General features: G+C 37.2%; 2 protein-coding genes and 1 long non-coding RNA gene across 3 annotated transcripts in view; 2 read left to right on the plus strand and 1 right to left on the minus strand.

Annotated features, from left to right (window-relative positions):
* LOC130086923 (galactose-specific lectin nattectin-like) overlaps positions 1-20,527 on the plus strand; it is a 246,226-nt gene that overhangs the window by 126,550 nt on the left and 99,149 nt on the right. The gene's annotated exons all lie outside the window — the stretch shown is intronic.
* On the minus strand, positions 4,174-5,396 carry LOC130086947 (uncharacterized). The gene is made up of 3 exons (XR_008807284.1): positions 5,295-5,396; positions 4,474-4,523; positions 4,174-4,202 (listed from the first exon to the last, which is right to left on the minus strand). It is a non-coding gene; the product is annotated as an uncharacterized LOC130086947 (long non-coding RNA).
* Positions 13,000-14,308, plus strand: LOC130086916 (SLAM family member 9-like). The gene is made up of 3 exons (XM_056253145.1): positions 13,000-13,101; positions 13,448-13,774; positions 13,965-14,308. The coding sequence occupies exons 1-3, from the start codon at positions 13,053-13,055 to the stop codon at positions 14,291-14,293; spliced, it is 705 nt and encodes a 234-aa protein (XP_056109120.1). The 5' UTR covers positions 13,000-13,052; the 3' UTR covers positions 14,294-14,308.

Here is a 20,527-nt window from a genome sequence, read left to right on the forward strand (position 1 = left end):
TGCAGTTCATGATGAGTGTGTGACGATATGGGGAAGAGACCTCTAGACCTCTAGTGGACACCCAGGGAAACACAAACCAGACACTGTGGGTGCTTTTTTTTTCTTTTTTTTTACGCTTTTATTGTCAACAACAGGTAGCATGTACAGTGTCATATCTCATTTAACAAACAAATAATTCACATGCCTCAACAAGAAGAAAAAAAATAATAATAAAAATAAAATAAAAAGATGAGAGGGTACATAAGCATCAGTTTACAAATAGATATACATTATACATTTAACAATTCCACAGGGTATTCCAATGCAATTTAAATACAGATAATATACTTTACAGATCAGCACCATTCATTATATTTTAAATTTTTATATTATGTGAAAATGTTAAAGGAGGCGCATATATTAATCACTTTAATTGCTTTACTATTTTTTGATTTTGACATCATGTCAACATACATTTTAATCTCTTTCCCAAGCACCATAAAAAGAGGTTTGCCTTTTGTAAACTTGCATTTATGAATGTGAAATTTACATAGAAATAAAATAAAATTTATAATAAAACCAACATCCTTTAAAGAGCGATCCTTAATATAATAGCCCAAAATCACATGTTTGTACGATAATTTAAATGTTTTTAAAATATTATCAGCAATGAAAATCTCCACATTATTCCAAAAATACTGGGTATATTGGCAAGACCAAAACAAATGAGAGATTGTTTCAGAGGAGCATTCACAGAAAGAACATTTTAAATCAATATTAATTTTAAATCTTTGTAGGAATACCTTTGTAGGATACACTCTATGAATTAATTTATATGAGATTTCCTTAACCTTATTTGTAAGGAGGAATTTTTGAGGTAATGACCAAACTTGAGTCCAATTTACATTACTAAAGAAACTGTTCCAGTAGAAAATAACATAAGGCGTAGAAATAATCTCTCTTAAAAACAAGGATCTAATTTTGTAATTGTTAGGCTTTAACCCAGAGAAACAAATATTGCCGACATAAGTATGTTCAGGTCTAGGAGGACAGACAGAGAGTGTGGATGTATATACACTGCTTTTGAACAGCATCTGTACACCTGCAGGTATTGCCTTAGTAAGCACCTTGAATTCTTTTAATGTAATAGGTATGTTGTACATTGAGATAAAATCTGCAAACGTAAATAAATTCCCTTCATTATTAAATAACTGATTCACTAATAACAACCCATTACTAAACCAATTATGAAAAAATAAAGACTTATTTCTATTCAAAATGTTGGCATTATTCCAAATAAGAAAACTATGAGGGGAGAAGTTGTGTTTATAAATAAGACTCCAATTAGCGAGTACTTGTTGGTGAAACTTAGAAAGTTTGATTGGTAGTTTTCCAATTTTGTAATTACACATCAAAAGAAATTCTAGGCCACCCACATGAGAAAAGATAAACCGAGGAATTATATTCCAAATAGATGAAGAGTTTTGAAGGTATTGTCTTATCCAATTTATTTTAAAGTTACTGTTTAGAGAACTAAAATCAATAAAATTCAACCCGCCTTTGTCATATGAATTCAGTATTACTGATTTTTTTATATAATGAATTTTGTTTTTTCACAGGAATTTTGTCAATATACCGTCAATTAGTTTACATGTGTGTTTGTCAACAGAGATCGATTGAGCGGCATATGATAATCGAGAAATGCCCTCTGCTTTAGTAAGCAGAACTCTGCCTTTAAGAGATAAATCTCTTAACAACCAATGGTTCAATACCTTACGTGTCTTTTCAATAATCGGACGAAAATTGGAAGGGCATCTAATTTTATCATCTTTGATTATTTTAACTCCCAAATAAGTAACACTCTCTCTCACAGGAATATTACAAATTAAGGACTCTAGACAATTACCAACTGGGAGTAACTCACATTTGTTTATGTTAAGGCGAAGACCTGAGGCTTTAGAGAAGGGCTCAAGAGTCTCTAATGCTACCGCAACCTGCGAGGTATCCTTTAAAAACAAAACGGTGTCATCAGCTAACTGACTCATTACCACTTCAGTGTCATCAACAGTTATTCCTTTTAAAGGGCTTTCTCTGATATGCAAATTTAGAAGTTCGGTAGCTATCAGAAACAGATATGGGGAGATTGGGCATCCCTGTCTGACTCCCCGATTCAGAGTAAATCTAGGAGAGGTACCACTGCTGAGTTTTATAGAGCTATTGCAATTAGTAGAGCATTTTAATAGATCTACAAAAGAAGTCACCAAATCCCACCTTGCGAAGAGTCTGCAACAAAAATTCATGCTCCAGGGAATCAAAGGCTTTATAATAGTCTAAGAAGAGAATAAGACTATCATTAGAGAACAATTCAGAATAATCTAGAATGTCTAAAACCAGACGTATATTATTAAAGATGTGCCTATTTTGTAAAAAGCCAGATTGACATTCATCAATTAAATTATTCAAAACACATTTTAATCTTTTTGATAAAACCAAAGCAATAATTTTATAATCGTTATTCAACAATGTAATTGGCCGCCAATTATCATTTAACAAGGGATCTTTATTAGGTTTTGAAATTAAAGTTATAAGTCCTTGACACAAAGTCGGAGGAAGCAGGGCTCTTTCTATACTCTCTTTAAAAACTTCAAGCAAAAAAGGGGATAAAAGTTTGTTAAAAGCTTTATAAAACTCAGCCGTTAATCCGTCTGTTCCTGGAGACTTATTATTTTTCAAAGAGTTAATTGCATCAGTAATTTCTTGTAAACTAAGAGAGGCTTCACATATGTTGAACTCTTCATTATTAATCTGCTTCATATTATGTAAGGACTCTAAAAACTCAGTAGTAGATTGTTGACAGAAATTAGAAGCATACAAATTACTATAAAATTCAGAACAAAAATTTGCAATAATTTTAGGGTCCTCCACAATATTATCCTTAATCCTTAATTTTTCAATGTGATTATTTTTAGCTTGTTGCCTCTCAAGTCTAAAAAAATAAGCAGAGCTCTTTTCGCCCTCTTCAAGCCACTTCCTTCGAGACCTAACAAACGCTCCTTCGGCCTTTTGTTTGTAGATCTCCTCTAGTTTAAGCTTCTGTGCAGTAAGTTCTGCTTTATCGACTTCTGATAATTCTTCTATTCTTTTGGATACTAAAGTAGAAATTTTAAGTAAAATGTCATCCTCGTCAGCTTTTCTCTTTTTAGCAAGCTCGCTACAGTGCCTCCTAAAAAAAATTCCCACTTCGAATTTGAGAAGTTCCCAATTACTACAATATTTTTTTTCAATTTTTGCTTTATTCCAATAAATTTAAATAAGTTTTTCTATTCCAGTGATTACTTCTTTATGTTGAAGTACTGAATTATTTAATTTCCAATATCCAGACTTTTGAGTTAAATTTACAGAAGAACTAAAGGGAATACTGATTGAAATAGCCTTGTGATCCGAGAATGGAGATGGTATTATATCAGTAACAATATTAACCAAATCCTTAGACGTAATCCAATAATCAATCCTGGACTGACTAGATAAGGAGTTATTACTCCAAGTAAAGCATTGTTGTGTTGGGTGCACTCTGGGTGCTTCTCATTTCTTATTTGTGCATCCTCATTTCCTTTCCTCACGTCTCAGCTCCACCCCCTGTAGGACGCGAGGGAAGGCTGCAAGGAAAATAAATTAGGACGGAGGAATTGAATGAAAGCTTTTTTAATACATTGGAATACTTGATCACTCGAGCGTCACTTCACTGCGTCATCAGCAGCGCTCAAAGGATCTGCCCTTATGTTGTTAAAGTTAGTTTATTTAAGAAATTAATAATAAATAATAATAAAGCAAGATACCTTGTTGAAATATGTGAGTTGTGTGGTTTATGTAAACTACAAAAGTAAAGTATAAATTCAAATGATTGTGACAGATGTGAAGGGGGAGGAGAATTGATACGTGCGTCACGTTTAGTCGATAAAACTCTTCCGAAAAGGGTACACCTGTGTATCCTCGCTCATAGCTCCTCTGGAAACCTCCTCGCTCCTCGATCCTCGCGGTGCAATTAGAGAATTGAGATGTCCTTCAAGATGGCTGAGCTCGATTGGTTTCCGGGTCATAGGATGGAGGACGGAGGAGCGAGGAGACGAGGAGGGATATTGAGAAGCACCCTGTGACAGTTGCAGTGGCTGCTTTACACTGATCCTGTTGGAATCCTCTCAAATGTCACAATCTGTATTTTTATTCTGTAAGGAGTGAGTGAGAGAGAGAGAGAGAGAGAGAGAGAGAGAGAGAGAGAGAGAGAGAGAGAGAGAGAGAGAGAGAGAGAGAGAGAGAGAGAGAGAGAGAGAGAGAGAGAGAGAGAGAGAGATCTGTTTAGACACAATCTGCACACCTGTCATCTATCAGTGAATTAGATTCTGGTAAATGAGTGATTTGTCATTAGGATGAGTTTGCCGGTACAGATTTAATCAAACACAGATCTATGATCTATAGTAGTTCAGTACACTATCTTACCTCATCTTTTTCCAGTTCTTTGTAAGGTCTTTTGATTTTCTCCCTGCCTGCTTTAAAAAATAATAATATAGTGATTCATTTGATTTCGTTATTGTGTCCAGTTGTTTGTGTATCACGCACGCTGTTACTTCGTCTTGGATTACCCTGTTTATTCTATTATTACGTCACGTTTTGGTTGTTTCATGTTCTTGTTTCATGTCTGTAATGTGATCCCCTGTTCCTGCAATAATTAAATATGTTAAATAATACAAATATACGTTATGTATTTAAGATCACTTTATTAACCAATGTCTTTGACCTTCGATGATTCAATTCAATCATACTAACAAGTAACAATGGCTTTAGATAAACAACACATTTGTGTTTCATTTTTGTTTTTATAATGAAACTTTTTTTCTACTGCGTCCTGTTCTTCTGCAATCCGGATCAGAGCTGAGAGGTTTGTTTGAGCGGCGCCCTCTACTGTACACGTGTGGATTCGCATTTACATTTACAGTCTGAGGATTATTCATTTCACTTTTGTTGCGACTGACCAATCAGAATCAAGTATTCCAGAGAGCAGCATTATAATTATGTGTAAAACACATAGGGCCAGTTTCACTAACAGCTTGAGTCAGTGCAAACCTTCTTTTGGTGTTAAACAACTACTGTCAGGATTTACTAAAGACAAGGGTTATTTTTGCAGCTGACCTTATTGCATTTGCATTTGGAGGAGAAATGATCCGGCTGCGTCTGAATTGCGCTCTCGCGGTAATATGCCCTGTTTAGTGAATCTGGCCCCATAATGTTTTCCTCTCACTAAAGTATCCTATAACACTGACCCTTTCTAGAGCGGTGATAGTGAATCACACCAGCAGCCGCAGACACCATCAGCAGAACAGCAGCACTTACTCCTGCGATCACAGCTGGAAACACGCCTGGATCTATAGAGACAAACAGACATTAGTGTGAGAGAATATGACTGTTTATATAATATTCATTGGATATTCTCTATGGACATTATATCTCTATGGACACTTTTACATTGTAATGTGAAAGGCTAACTCCTCTATTCCAATGTGAAATAATCCCACAATAGTTTATGAAATCTGGGTATGTTACTAAATCATTTTTTTGCAAAGGAGAATTAGAGATTAACTTCCCCTGTTCACAACTAAACTATCTGTGCTTTAAATCTACGCATGCGGATCTAGTAACCCTCCGGTAACGTCGAGAGATGCCTGACATCTGTCATCGTGAACTTTACATCTGTTTGTAAAGCCGTCATGTTTATGTTTGCCTTTCCAGTATATCCATCAGCGTTATTCATTATTTATCACATCTTTTTTTATAAGGAGGTTTTTATGAGGTTTGACAAACAATATTTATATATATTTTGTGTTTAAATCAAATTCATATGTTTTAAACAACAGGAATCGTGTCGTATGTGAACTATAAAGTCAAGCTCCCCTAAGAACAGTGCATACATAAAGTGTAGTACATATTATGCAATCTATTAATATATTTAAAAAAACATACTCAAGTCAACCGCATGCTTCTCCATGTAAAATTCTTCATTGGTTTCGTCCTGATCAGACAGAGAAGCTGGAAAACACAAACCAATAAAAAATAAAGCAATACGAAAGAACACAAGAATTTTGTTCGTTTTTGATGTAGGATTGTAAGTAGGGTCACAGGATTTTAATGTCATATATTCACAAAATATTTCTCCTCAAAATGATTGAGCAGAGTCATCAAATATTCCGTTTTTATGTTGATGAACTATGTAAATTAACAGGTGTCACAGTTCTCTTTATTTAGTTTCATTTTCATGGACTTTTAGTGTTTTAGTACAAGAAACTGTCTAATACATCATGGAAGATGGACAGTTTGAAAATATGTGTAATTTAAATATTAAATATTCAGAATATAATTCAACATCTCTTATGACAAATAAACAATAGACACATGTTTGCAATGCATGTCATTCCTCTGATATATGAAAGAGACTCTATCACATCCTCTATGTGTCACATTATGGCAGGAAGAAGGTGCAGAGATTTCCAAAATGAAGGTTTTTATTCCAAGAATAAACACAGAGTCCAAGCGGAGCGACAGTGTGATCGACACACAAACACACACATGCTCTTGTACGAACACTAACACACACAACAACCGACCACAGATAATGAATGGGGAGGAACTTAAACACACAGAGGAATCAAACTAAACCAGCTGTAGGAATAATCAGTGTTTACAGAAACTCATGAGTCACGGGATATAAAGACAAAGAAACACATGACTAGTGAAAGCGAAACTAAAAGTCCATGAAAATGAAACCAACTAAACAGAACTGTCACAACAGCATGCCTTTGACGTTTAATGTGTTTTTATATTATCTTTCATATTCTAATATTTTATTCCTTTAAAAAAAACTTTATGGTAAATAACATTGTGTGACTCACCCCTGACGGTCACGCTGTATGTTTTTATGGTGTCATCATGAGAGCTGCTGATCTTTCTGGTGATTTTTGTGCTGTCACACTTCCGGTTTCTGTTCAAGCTTTGCCTTTTGCCTGAACTTTCGCTTCTGATAATCTCTGCTTCATAACGTCCAACGTGTTCAGATCTGATGTTTGTGATGGTCAGAGATCCGGTCTCATAGTCCACCTCCAGTCTGCCTCTGAATCTCCCGTCTTCTCCATCATATAAACAGCTCGTACTGGGATGTCCGTTGATCAGAGCTATGCGAGTGTCTTCAAAATACCACAGTATCTTGTCGCGTTGTTGTTTGGTAACACCAGTGTTTAGAGTAACAGAATCTCCCTCCATCACTGACACTGTCGTCATTTCATCACAAAACACACCTGAGGACACAAATAAACAATGAGGCTTCTTGTGTCTTGTGTCTGTGTGTGTGTACAGATTTCAACACATAAGAATATATAACCTGAAATCAACTACATTGTGTAGATCAGCTAACCATCCCCATGAGGAAAACAGATCAATAAACATAATAAAACAAACAAAGCATGAGCACCCTCAGTTAATATTGTAAAAACACCATATTGACGAAACAGATTTGCCAAATGATTTAAAACATATAAGGCTTTGCACTCTAGACTAGAATGTCAAATGTTTCTATTTACCGTGTGTTTTTGCAGCGGTGAGCAATGTAGCCAATCACAGACATGTTTGTTGTTCTCTTGAACGCAGTGGCCAATCAGAGGTGTTTCATTTAGTCAAAATGTCAGTACCACTCAAAAACGCAAGAGTTTTTGTTCATTACTATACACAGCGAATCCTCTCATTATAATAAACGAAGTGTAGACACAATGTAAATAAGAGATTCATTGTGTAGACAGCTTCATTAGTTATAACGGAACTTGTGAGATCGAGATGAGTGACAGCTTCGTGGGGATTCACCGAAATTTTGGCCGCCGAATTATCGGCCGAAAAGGGCATTTTCGTTTTTTGGCCAAAAGAAAAATAAGCCAGAAAATATAAGCCAAAAATATGCCGCGCCGCCCCTCTGTTCAGCGATCAGGTTTCACTCTGGTTCAGCATGTTTTGCGGCTCCGCTTCCGAAGATACACAACTTCAAAGCGACTTCAGTGTTTCGTTGTGTGTGCGCTGCGCTCTCCGGTCCGTGTGCACAGTGCAAGTTCTCTGGACTTGTTTCTGATTGCAATAGCCTAGTCTCAGCCTCAGACGTCTCGCCCATGGACCGTTGGCTGAACGTCTGATGCATATGGCACACTTTTCTGGAAACACTTCAGGAGTTTCGAAGTCGCGATCTGATTGGTTGAATTCTACAGGATGTCCGGGAGACGTGTGTGTAGCGTTCTTTAACGGTCCGCCTGGAAACAAATGCCGTGACGCCAAAACCCCTCGTGGAAGAAGAAAGCCAACGTGTTTACAACTGTGACAATGAGCTTTTACCAGGATCAACTAAACGCTGGATTTTCAAAATTATGTGAATATTTGCATGCTTTCTATATCATATTCAGAATTTAAATCACCTATATTTTTTGTTCATGCTGCTAAGAGGACTAACGGAAACCTACACAACACAAAGTTTCCTATCCACCTGTTTCCGGGGGGGCGCTACTGTAAAAAAGAAAATGTGTACAACTTCCGGTGAGGCGGCGAAAGAGTTTAGTTGTGTACAGTTTAGTACATTTATTAGTTAATTAATAATATAACAATACAATAATACATTTTCGTGCCCTTAATTGTCCTTACTTTACTGACCTTCCACAAAAGTGCTGCTGCATCACTACAAGAGCGTCCTGGCCCTGCAATGCATGAACAACCCACTCTCTGTTCTTCACCTGTCACTGATGCTAGCACCCAAGCCTTATGATGTCAGCTTTTAGATACACAAGGTCGTTTCCGACGTCCTTAATTAACACCGACCGACTTTATCACTGTGTAAATACTGATATGGCTCTGAGCTTATCAAATTGCTCATCTACTTACCATCACAGGCTACTGAATCTACAAAATAGCTAAAAATACCATACGTGATACGAGGCCACTTCTTCATGTCATCCTCCCAACCATCTACTGCGGAGGGTAAAGGTACTGTTATTTCACCCTATTTAATTTCGTTGAGGTTGTGTTCCCACATCGTTAGCAAGTTTGGATCGCTATATCTTGAATGCCTGTCAACTGTTGAATGAATGAGTATCACGTCCAACTTGTTTACTTCGAACCGGAAAACGCGCCCATTTTTGACGCAAGGTCTCATGGGACGTAGGAAACTTGTGGATACATGTGGGATTCACCATAGATATCCATAATAAAGGCTAGATGTCTTACGGCGGAGTCTCTATCGTCATCACCGGCGGCCATCTTGTCACAGGCAAGCTTTCTCTTGACACAGTGAAGTTAGGAAAGATGTCAGAAAAACATGTGGATTGAGCAATGTAAATGCAAACTATTAGACTAGGTAAGTAGAAACATATTCATGCTGTTCATCTCACTGTAGCTCAGTGGTGGAAAGAGTACTAACAAATTGTACTTAAGTAAAAGTATTGCTACTTAAGTAATAATTTACTTGAGTACAAGTAGAAGTACTGAAAAATAATATGACTCAAGTAAGAGTAAATAAGTATTTGCTTTAAAACTACTCAAGTACTACAAAGTACTTTAGTATTATTTTTCTACCGGTATTTTTACCCAAAATGGGGAGATGATAGCGATATTGAGCGCGAAACACAAACCTCATCTGTTTCTTTCACACTGGAAGCCCAGTACTGATTCATGATCCCTCACGCAGAAAGTCCACAAGTGAGATTCATAGAAGTATTAAACTACATAAAGGAAATGCCTTTTATAATAACATGCAAACAGGGACGTTTTGACTGAAACATGAAGACAAACACATGATAGCAATAATATATGTGTTCATCAAGCTATCTCAGGTATTTTCATAAGAATGATGTATGTATTTAAAGGGATAGTTCACCCAAAAAGGGAAATTAGCCCATGATTTACTAACCCTCAAGCCATCTTAGATATTACATTCTTCTTTCAGACGAATGCAATCAAGAGTTATATTAAAAAATGTCCTGACTCTTCCAAGCTTTACAATGGCAGTGAATGGCTGGAGAAAATTTGAAGCCCAAAAAAGTGCATCCATTCGTGATAAAAGCGCTTCACTTTTACTCCTGTGGTGCAAGTCGAATTGCGTAGTATGTGTACGGTCGTCTGGCGGAAGCAAGTTATTTTAGATTATAAAATAATAAATATGGGTATTTTTCTTACAAAAACCCAGGGCTTCGCTTCCGAAGGCCTTTAGTAACCCACTGGAGCCGTGCAATTTGTAATTAGAATTTTTTTCCAGCCATTCACTCCCATTATAAAGCTTGGAAGAGCCAGGACATTTTTGAATATAACTGTGATTGTATTCGTCTGAAATAAGAATGTTATGTACACCTAGGAGGACTTGAGGCGAGTAAATCATGGGGTAAACACATTTTTTGGGTGAACTAACCCTATAGCAATGCTAATCAACAGCTTGTATCATAGAATGTAATAAAATAATATATACTCACTCTGTGTTAAGAAGCAACATGAAACAAATTTCATTGTATTTCATGTATTGTGATTTTGAAAAGTAAGTCCAGGTAAGATTTATTTCATTTCATTTATTTATATATTCTCTTTTCATGGTAATGCAACACGAAATGCCACAACAGCAATTTAACAAACCCAACAAATACAACAAAAATACATTCCATGACAAGAAGAACAGGAGTAGGATGAAGAAAAAAATCTTATAAACTCCTACCCCATTCTTATAATAAAAATAGATAATTTGAATGTTTCAGTTAAATTTCATAATTGAAAGCAAAGAAGAATAAGTGAGAGGTCCCATAAAAAAAAGAGAGATTTACAACAGTATGACTAAAAAAGTGACAGTAAAAAAAACAAATTAAGTGGGGTAACGTTACGGGTTACCATGTTAAATTAAATTCTATTTTTTTTTCGTTCTACCGAAAATGTGCTGGGAGCCCACTGTTATAGTAACACTTTTACGTTCATCTGATTGACAGATAAATATTGCGATCTTATTTCACTGTTTCACTAGTTTAACTATGTTGTTAAAGAGGGTGAGATACCATTTAATTGAACTGTGTGCATGTATTTTAGACACTTACATTGTTCTTGCTCCGTCAGTGCAATAACTGCGTCCATGTCATGAGCCGAGTTTTTCATTTACTTCAACTGCTCAGTGCTCTGGTATTATCAATGGGATTACCCATTTCAGGAGTTGCCATAATTAAAATTTAAAACCAGAATATGAGCATATTCACTGAATTGAAACGTAAGCGATACTGATTCAAAACACGAGTGCCCGCCCCCCAGCCGAACTGGAGGTTTTGATTGGTTTTGCACCTGAGTCAGACCTCTCTGTTATTGGCTGAAGCGCTCCAGATCTGACTGTTATTGGCTGAAGCGCAGGGCTCCACCGCAGTACTTTGAAAAGTGTCTGTCAAATGTCAGCTTTCCCTGGTGCTCCGTCGGCACATTTGTCAAAGTACTTTGTACTTTTGGTGAAAAATAAATGTAGCGAAGTTGAATACTTTCTTTTTATTCTACTCAAGTAAGAGTAAAAGTACCACAATTTAATTATACTCAAGAAAGTAGAAAAAATCGAAAAATATACTCAAGTACTGTAACGAAAGTATTTGTAATTAGTTACTTTCCACCACTACATTACAGTTCTTGTTGCAGCATTTGCGTAATTCAGAATTACAGTAGGCTACGTACCTGCACTTTACCAGACTTCCCTCACTAATTTCGGAAGGGTAGAGAAACAGCCTCATATTTCAACTTTAGATGCATTGATAGCTACATTATACAATGTGCATTTAATAAAGCCAATGACAGTCATTATACCACATTCTAGACGTTTCGTTGTACGCAATGATGAGTGGAAATCAAATGAGAGATTTGATGTAATAAGAATAAAAACGTTTTTTTTTTTTTTTTTTTTTTTTTGTGACAGCGACACTTTCGCCGTTTTCTAGTCCGGAAGGAACTGGAAAATAAATAACCTACCGCGCACAAAACAAGGAAATATACTAAAAGGGAATGCGGGAATGCATTAAACTAAAAAAAAAACAAATAGACTGTCTTACCATGAACGAGCAAAATGAAGAGAGTGAGCACAACACAGCGTCCCATCATTTCATCCGCGGTGTTTCTCATAGAGTCGGTGTCTTACTTCCTGCCTCACAAAATACGCCCTCAAGAATTTGATATTCAGTGTAGCCTAAATTTAAATTTAGTAAAATAAATACACGACCTAAATTTATCCACATAAAATCACAATGCTCACTATTTCTGAGACCACATGAAATAGCCTGCTGCATATTTGCTGTTGTAAATTCTCGAGAAAGCGAAAGCAAAAAGAAATCCCCGTGAATCCCCTAGGGGATATCGTCAACTAAACCCGCAGTGCAAAATACATAGGCTAACATTATTTTCGATTCAATATCTTGTGAGACGTATACGAAGTCTCTTTCAATAAAAGCTACACACCCTATCTAAACAGACCCACAAAAAGCCACAGTGTTTTTCCTTTGCAGGAAATTAACGTGAATCACTGATGCCTGTGACGAGGTAGCCTATAGATTATTCATAGTGAAACTGCTAGTCTTACGTATAGAACTGTACTACATGAATACACTATAACCTCGCTATTTGAATCACTCCATGCAAAGCACCATTTAAATTGTAATAAGATGAATCCATCACTAATTTTAGGGAAATATTCAAATAAGTCGCAGGATTCATGCATTCCCCTATTCATGAACTTATAAGTTTATAGACATTTCTTTTTAACCGGGCACACAACACAATGCAATGTGTAATTCAAAATACAGGTAAAATGTGTCGTGAATAGTGTGAAATACATGGTAAAATACTTTCAGTGATGATGGGTGGTCAGGTTGTGTTGGGGAAGGATATGAGGATCCACAGACACACACACAAACACACACATAGATTATATCTCACTTCTGCTGTTTCGAGGCAGTCTGTTTTCAGACACTTCAAGCGTTCACATCTTATAGTGCTCAAAGACAATGTTTCATGTTGTCTTTTTGTTCTGCTTGTGGTTGTGTGAACTGGCTGGTAAGTAATAAATGTGTTTTATATGTTTGTATATACTGATTTAGTTCATGCTTTCGTTTTTATACAGAGTAATAACATGGAGATGCATTTGCTATTATTTTCAGATATTTTGAAAATGAACAAGTATTAATTATAAATTCTGGTTTGGATTCAGGACTATCATCAGAATAACTTTAAGGACAGATTCAGATTGCTTTAACTTTTCTTATTTTTAGCTTTTATGTTAATTTATTAGTTTTTTCGTTTGGCTTCTTCTGTTCTTCATTTAACTTTTACATACTGTTCCTAAGTAAACCAACAAAAAGTTATGTGGGACCCTTAATCTGTGATAATCTCTGTTCTTCAGGTGTGTTTGCTGGTGCAGATGCAGTGAAGTCAGTGTCAGTGATGGAGGGAGATTCAGTCTCTCTAAACTCTGATCTCACTGAAATGATGGATGATGATCTGATTCTGTGGAGGTTTGGAGATAACAACACTGTAATAGCTGAAATCAATGTAATGGACGACAGCATGACTGTATATGATGATGATCCTGATGGGAGATTCAGAGACAGACTGAAGCTGGACAATCAAACTGGATCTCTGACCATCATGAACACCACAACTGAACATGCTGGAGTTTATCAACTACAGACCAACAGTGTGAGAAAGAGTTTAAATCTCACGGTCTATGGTGAGCTAAATCATTTTAACACAATTATTTTTGACTTTCCTTTTCAGCCTATTGAATACTTTCGTTTTGAGCAGTGTATTGTTTGTGAATGACATCACAAACTCTCTCTCAACTCATTAAAACACTGTAAAAAAGCTGTCCTTTTATTTACTGATATATGATTTATTCTGAATTTTCGAATCTCTCTCAGCTCGTCTGCCTGTTCCTGTCATCAGTAACGCTTCACACTGTTCTTCATCATCATCATCATCATGTTCACTGGTGTGTTCATCAGTGTTGAATGTGAGTGATGCGACTCTCTCCTGGTACACAGGAATGAGTGTATTGTCCAGCATCAGTGTGTGTGATCTCAGCATCAGTCTCTCTCTACCTCTGGAGGTGGAATATCAGGATAAAAACACCTACAGCTGTGTGCTGAACAATCCCATCAGCAACCAGACCACACATCTGGACATCAACACACTCTGTCACACATGTGCAGGTACAGCAGCACTGATCATATATGTGTGTGTTTACTGACCTGATCTCTGTCTTCTGTTGTAGATCACACTAATGCATTCACTTCTTTCTTTATCATTACAGTGGACACACACTCTTCTTCACTCTCCCCAGTGTCTCTGATAGTGTTGATCTCTACTGGATCTCTGATGATTGTGTCTGCAGTCGTGATATTTTGTATTCAAAGAAAATGTAGAAAAACTGATCATGAAGGCAAGTGTTTGGCATTTATCTATAAAAGGACACTGGCCAGTCTCCCTCAGAAAAAAACACTTTCTGCATTTCTCAAACTGCATCAAAACACAGTTAAATTACAAAGACAAGAATTTCACTTACCACAGCACATGTTAGTAGCCTGGTCCTACCAGACTTTCGTACATTTCACAGAGTCTGGCCTCGCTCCATTGACAAGCGTTAACTTCCTTGAAGGCGGGTAGTCTGTTGAAGTTTGAAGAACTATTGGATCTGCCCAGAGTCACTCTGGATCTGCCATTACCAATCACTGATGTTTGGTCGTGACGTAACCCTACAACTCAAACTAGTCTAGCGCACAACCTCAACGTCATCGTTCTCAGCCACTCCCTCTGTTCGCTGATTGGACAGGTAAAAATTTGTCCGGAGAAAACCCACGAATATACCGCAAACCCAGACGGAGTACTGAAGGAAAATGTAAATTGAGCGAAAGTACGCAGGAGGCCGGAGCCAGGCTAACATGTTAGTGGTGTGACAATAAAAGTGATTAAGACAGAAATGCAAATCTGATATATGTAATGATACAATAACACAATCCTACATATGTAAAGATGCAACACTCAGCTGGTGTTTAAATTATTTTCTAGAATAGCAGTGATATAGATCTATGTATGTAACGAGGAGGCAGTGGCGTGAGGATCCATATGCAGCTTTATTAAAACAGAATGCAAGTCAAACAGGCAGAGTTCAATCACAGGCTTCAAGCACAATGTAGATAAGGCAGAATCAAAGTCAGAGTTCAGGCTGAAGATCAGGGCAGGTGACAAACACACAGGGTAACCAAATGACAAGGCAGATGCAATCAGAATAGACAGGCGGCAAAGAATCAGAGTCCAGTAAACAGTCCAGGTCATACACGGGAAATCACACACGGAATAAACGCTTAGAAATGTTTGCATGGCAAGACAAGACTTCGCAATGAGGAAGCTGAGAGAACAGTTTAAATAGAGAAAGTCAATGGGAAACACCTGTGAGTCAAATCAGCCACAGGTACGGGGTATATGGGAAATGCAGTCCAAAGAGTTAGTACTCAGGAGATGGTGACCTCTGGTGGTGAGCGGAGGGAGCCACAGAGGCTGCATTCGTGACAATGTGAGACCTTTCAGCATTATCCTGAACATTGTATAAGCATTCATTTGATGTGTCATTGAACGGACAAGAGGCTCTCGGGAGCGCATGTAACCATCACGTCCTTTTCATTTTCGCCAAAAACTTTCAAAGTTCTTCATATAAAAAATCAGTCTACAGGCTTTCATAGACAAACAGTAAGTCAGAGAATGTCTTGTTTTTAAGTTCCGTTACAAGCTGTTTACACATTGGCAATAAACATGACATTGCCCTACATGAAAATTCTTACATATAGCCCCTTTAATATTTTAACTTTGACAGCCCTAATAATAGCACACAGTATGTTGTGAAAAACATAGTTAAGATTAAATTGTTGTTGTTGTTAAATGCATCTTTTATTATTGTTGAAACAGATCAGACTCTTGAAAAAGAGATCACTTACGCTGAGACAATGTTCATCAAAAGAAAGGCACATAAAACGGTAAGATAATTTATTTCTTAGTTATGTTGTACATCTCTGTATACATTTAGCAGGCAGTCAAATGTATGTATGCTTGTACAGTAACATGATACAAAAGAAAACACAATAACACCATATATATAAAAGCCATAAGATCATCATTCAATGCAAGAAGACATATCCCAAAATCTATCACAGTTAAAAAAAAAAAAAAATATATATATATATATATATATATATAGTAGTATTATTATTATTATTTATTTTAATTTTTTTATTTACAGAATTTTAAAGAGGAAGATCACGTAGAGTATGCACCAATCGCCATGAGAAGATAATTTTTTTTTTTTTACCAAACTGGACCTGGAACCTCCAGCAATAACCTTTACAACTCCTGCTGACAAGTTCCTTAAAACTTGTAGATGAGTTTTGGGATTGTTGACAATCATGTTGACATGTAGCACCTAAAATTTTATTCTTTAAACACTATTTCTGTAAAATGGATGACTATGAATAATAATGTAAAAAATGGTAAAATAATTATTTAGAACCTTTTCATGTTTAACTCTTAAAGTCGCAAGTTCTAGAGATGTGTTTTTTTTAAAGTTGAACTTATTTTATCTTGAGCGCCACGTTTTTTAGATCCCGGTCTCATGCGTGAGTCCCTGCAGAGACAGGAGCGCAACGATCAAACACATCCGTCTACAGTGCATTTACATAAACAAAACATGGAAAAGTAGCTCAGTGGAATGGAAAAACGGCCCCATGTGAACGGCCCCATTAAGAGTCAATAGATGTGTTGGACCTCATGGGGAGCAGACCGATCGCAGTCTGACTTAAAGCAGCGCATGCTGTTCGAATTTTGAGACTTGAGATGTAAGAGCGATTGGCGATTATGGTCTTGTGCAGACTGCAAGTACACATGAAGTGTGCCGTTTGGGAGAAGGCCAAAGTTGTTTCATGATTGGTCGAATTCACGAAGACAATGATCACATGTGTTTGGTGTTTATTCTGACACATAGGCTGAGTCCTGAATCGCATACTCTCTTGAGTAGGTACTTATAGACCAATTTCCAGCCGACGTCACAGTTACGTCACGGCGCTAGCTGGTGGCAGAACAAAGGGAAAACTGGAGGCGGCAAATACAAACCAGCACAGATTCGGCTACAAAATAAGGATCTTAAATTATTCTTCTTATTATTAAATGTCATCTTGTTGTGTTGTTGGGTGCAAGAATCAATGAAAAATGAATATGCTTTATCTGCAATTTTTTATTTCTAGAAAATATTCACCTCATTAAAATTGCACCGTAATGTCACTCTTCTTTACATTGTCGTCTTCATCGCGCTGGCTCGGCAGAACTGCGGATCGTACCACACAAGTCTTGTACTTGACCATTCAGCACATAGTTATAGGCATCTAAAGATTTATATGCCCTCCGTTTCTCTATCAGGTAGGTGTAGAAGTCAGGCCACTCAACCGGAGGTAGCGTTAACGTTAATCCTGTCAGATCCTCAATGAGTGTAAGGGTCGGCCAATCTGGTTCCGTCCGTTAAAATTAACTTTTGCAAAAAACAATCGTGGTCCTGGACAGTGAGTGGCCTTGCACATTAAGATAAAATCGGATTTTCTCCAGTCATTGTTAAAAACAAGCTAACAAAACTTGCAGACTTTACGTTAGTGAAGCGGCCAGAGGGATCGTTCTGCCACCACCTAAGCTCCGCCCACAGAAAAACGTCACCATGTTTACCAACTGAAAATTGGTCTATTCTGAAGGACTTTGTAACCACTGAAATAGTACATTATATAGCCTATAGTATGAATGTAATCCGGTCGTACTATATCTGCCATGTTGTCATTATCATGTGATCTACAGTTGCATCGCTTCACTGCCATTCACAAATCCCCTCCCGTGGTCTCATGGGATATTAAACTGTCTATCTGCACACTTCAGAATCTCACTGGAAGAAGCAAGTCATCCGGGTCCTTTGTGGCCACTCTTATATGAGTACTGTGAATTCAGACATACTTCTTTTGTCACATACTGGTTTTTTGCTTTCTATAGAATTGGGAAATATGCGATTTCGGACGCAGCCATTATTTATAACAGTAAAAACTCTTTTCATGTAGCCAAATCTTAATGTAATATTGAGTCATGTATATCAAAATAAAACTGATAAAAGATATATACCAACTTTATTGGTATTCAAATAGTATATAGTCTTATGTTGAACTGTATTCTTGCACATACAAGCGCTGTATTAACCAATACACAAAGTACTGAATGAAAAGTGTCATAAAAAACATCTGAGATGTCTGTGTATTTGGCAAACAGGCTTTTGCATCTTATCAACTCCATCTGTGATAATATAGCTTACGCAAAACATCTCTACAGGAAGCAGAAGGTGTTTGACTTCAAGTCTCTGTTTTCAATTCCTCCACAACTGAAAGCAGCAAATCTCACCGGTTCAATCCAGCTGAAGTCGAACACCTAATGTAGATTTGGCTCAAACAATGAGGGAACTCATGGTTTAGAAGCAGTCAGAAACATAACACATGAAGTTGACCTTTCTTTGGAAAGCCCTGTGAGTTTGAGGCTCTGGCCCACTAACAGCTCAGTTTCAGTCACATTGAAACCTGTGGTGGGGTTTATTTACTGCTGAGCTGTACACAAATTGTGGTTCGACTTGTTGGGTGGATAAACAGCATGTTCATGAGAATATGTCTACTGCTGGACTTTTTGTGTGTGTGTGTGTGTGTGTGTGTGTGTGTGTGTGTGTGTGTGTGTGTGTCGGAGGTGTGAACAGCATGTAGTTGATGGGCTTTTCCATTCCTGCTTATATGAAGCGCACAGTCGACATAAAACAGCTTCACTACAAAATGCTGAACCCATCAGTAAAGTCCGACGGATAAAAGATTCTCTTTGACAGATATGTGTGAATATGAAAATGCGAAAATATCATGTGTAATTGACACTTAATACTTATAAATACTTATGCATATGCTTCCCTCCATGACCTCACACATAGTCATGGCAGACATGTAGTGCTAGTTTCAGTGGTTATTTCTAACTCCAGTTTACAAGAAACCAAAGTTGTTTCTAGGCAGATCTATTCTAGACATAACACCTTTTTTTCATGTCAATGTCTGGGAACTTTTTTTCTTGGCCACCCAGAAATCATCAGCCAGTTTGCAGATGACACTACCATTTTCATGAAGCAGCTAACAGAGGTCCCCAAAATATTACAAATAATTCACACCTTCTCTAAAGCCTCCGGTTTAAAAATTAATTTGAACAAATGTGAATTAATGCCAATTCATCAACGTCACTAAGGCTTATAACATCCCTAAAAAATGTAAAGTTAAGTACTTAGGAATGCTTATTTCAGAAGATTCTGTTGAAAATGAATATATGAATGTGTGGAAAGTATTATGCCCCGTTTACACGAAGGGAAGACGCAGATGATATTTCCCTGCGGTTTGGGCTCTCATTTACACAAAAACTCAGTTTTTATCACAGAAAACGATTATTTCTAAAAACTCCAGCCAAAGTGGAGATTTCTGATAACACTGGTTATGTGTTGCCGTGTCAACTGGGATAAACGGGGTTTTCTCAAATGTCGCATTATGCGCCAGAAAATGTTTAACGTCATGTGAGTATTGTATAGTAAGCAGGAGAGAGAGATCTGATGCAACCAGGAGGAGGCGTCGCTGAGCGCTCTGTGACAGTGTGTGTGTGTGTGTGTGTGTGTGTGTGTGTGTGATAGAGAGATACAAATAAAACGCTTCAAGTAGACTCTAATATAATATAATCATTGTTTCTTCGACTTATTAAATTATTTGACTTTATTGCCAAATCTCTTTGTGATTTACAACATCATAGCCTATACATCACATATCATAGGGTGACCAGACGTCCCTGGTTTCAGGGGACAGCACCGTTTTTGGTTGCCTGTCCCTGGCTAAATACAGAAAGAAAAAAATAACCTCTGTCCCCGTTTTGTTTTTAAGACACAACATTGCAGTCAAAATGTCCCAATCCCCCCAGGGAATTATGTTCCCAGTTCGGACATGGCCACTTTATATATAGCTAACAGAATTCTATTACTGTTAAGCACACTATGAATAGTAAAATACGCCGAACCGTGTGTCCTGTATCATATGACCTTTGCAGAACTTGAGGGAAAATTTGCGCACCTGCACGCAAAATCTGACCCATGTACGAGCATTGTGGAGATGGAGCAGTTTGGCGACACCGATGGTGAGCTGGAGTTAAATGTCTTTTTGGTCACTTTTAGACCGAAAATCTAAAGAAAATTATAGTCTATACAGAAAGATAATAGCCTACAAATATAATTTCACTCACCAAGCGAGCGCGTTGGGCCGTTTAGTGAAACTCACGCACATAACGGCAGATAAAAAACGTAAATCTTCATGAGTCCTAATAAATACAGTGCATGTTCTCAATAACAGTT

This window comes from Rhinichthys klamathensis, unplaced genomic scaffold (genome assembly GCF_029890125.1).
Source record: "Rhinichthys klamathensis goyatoka isolate OS25496 unplaced genomic scaffold, OSU_Roscu_1.1 h1tg000103l_1, whole genome shotgun sequence".
NCBI classification, from domain to species: Eukaryota; Metazoa; Chordata; class Actinopteri; order Cypriniformes; family Leuciscidae; genus Rhinichthys; species Rhinichthys klamathensis.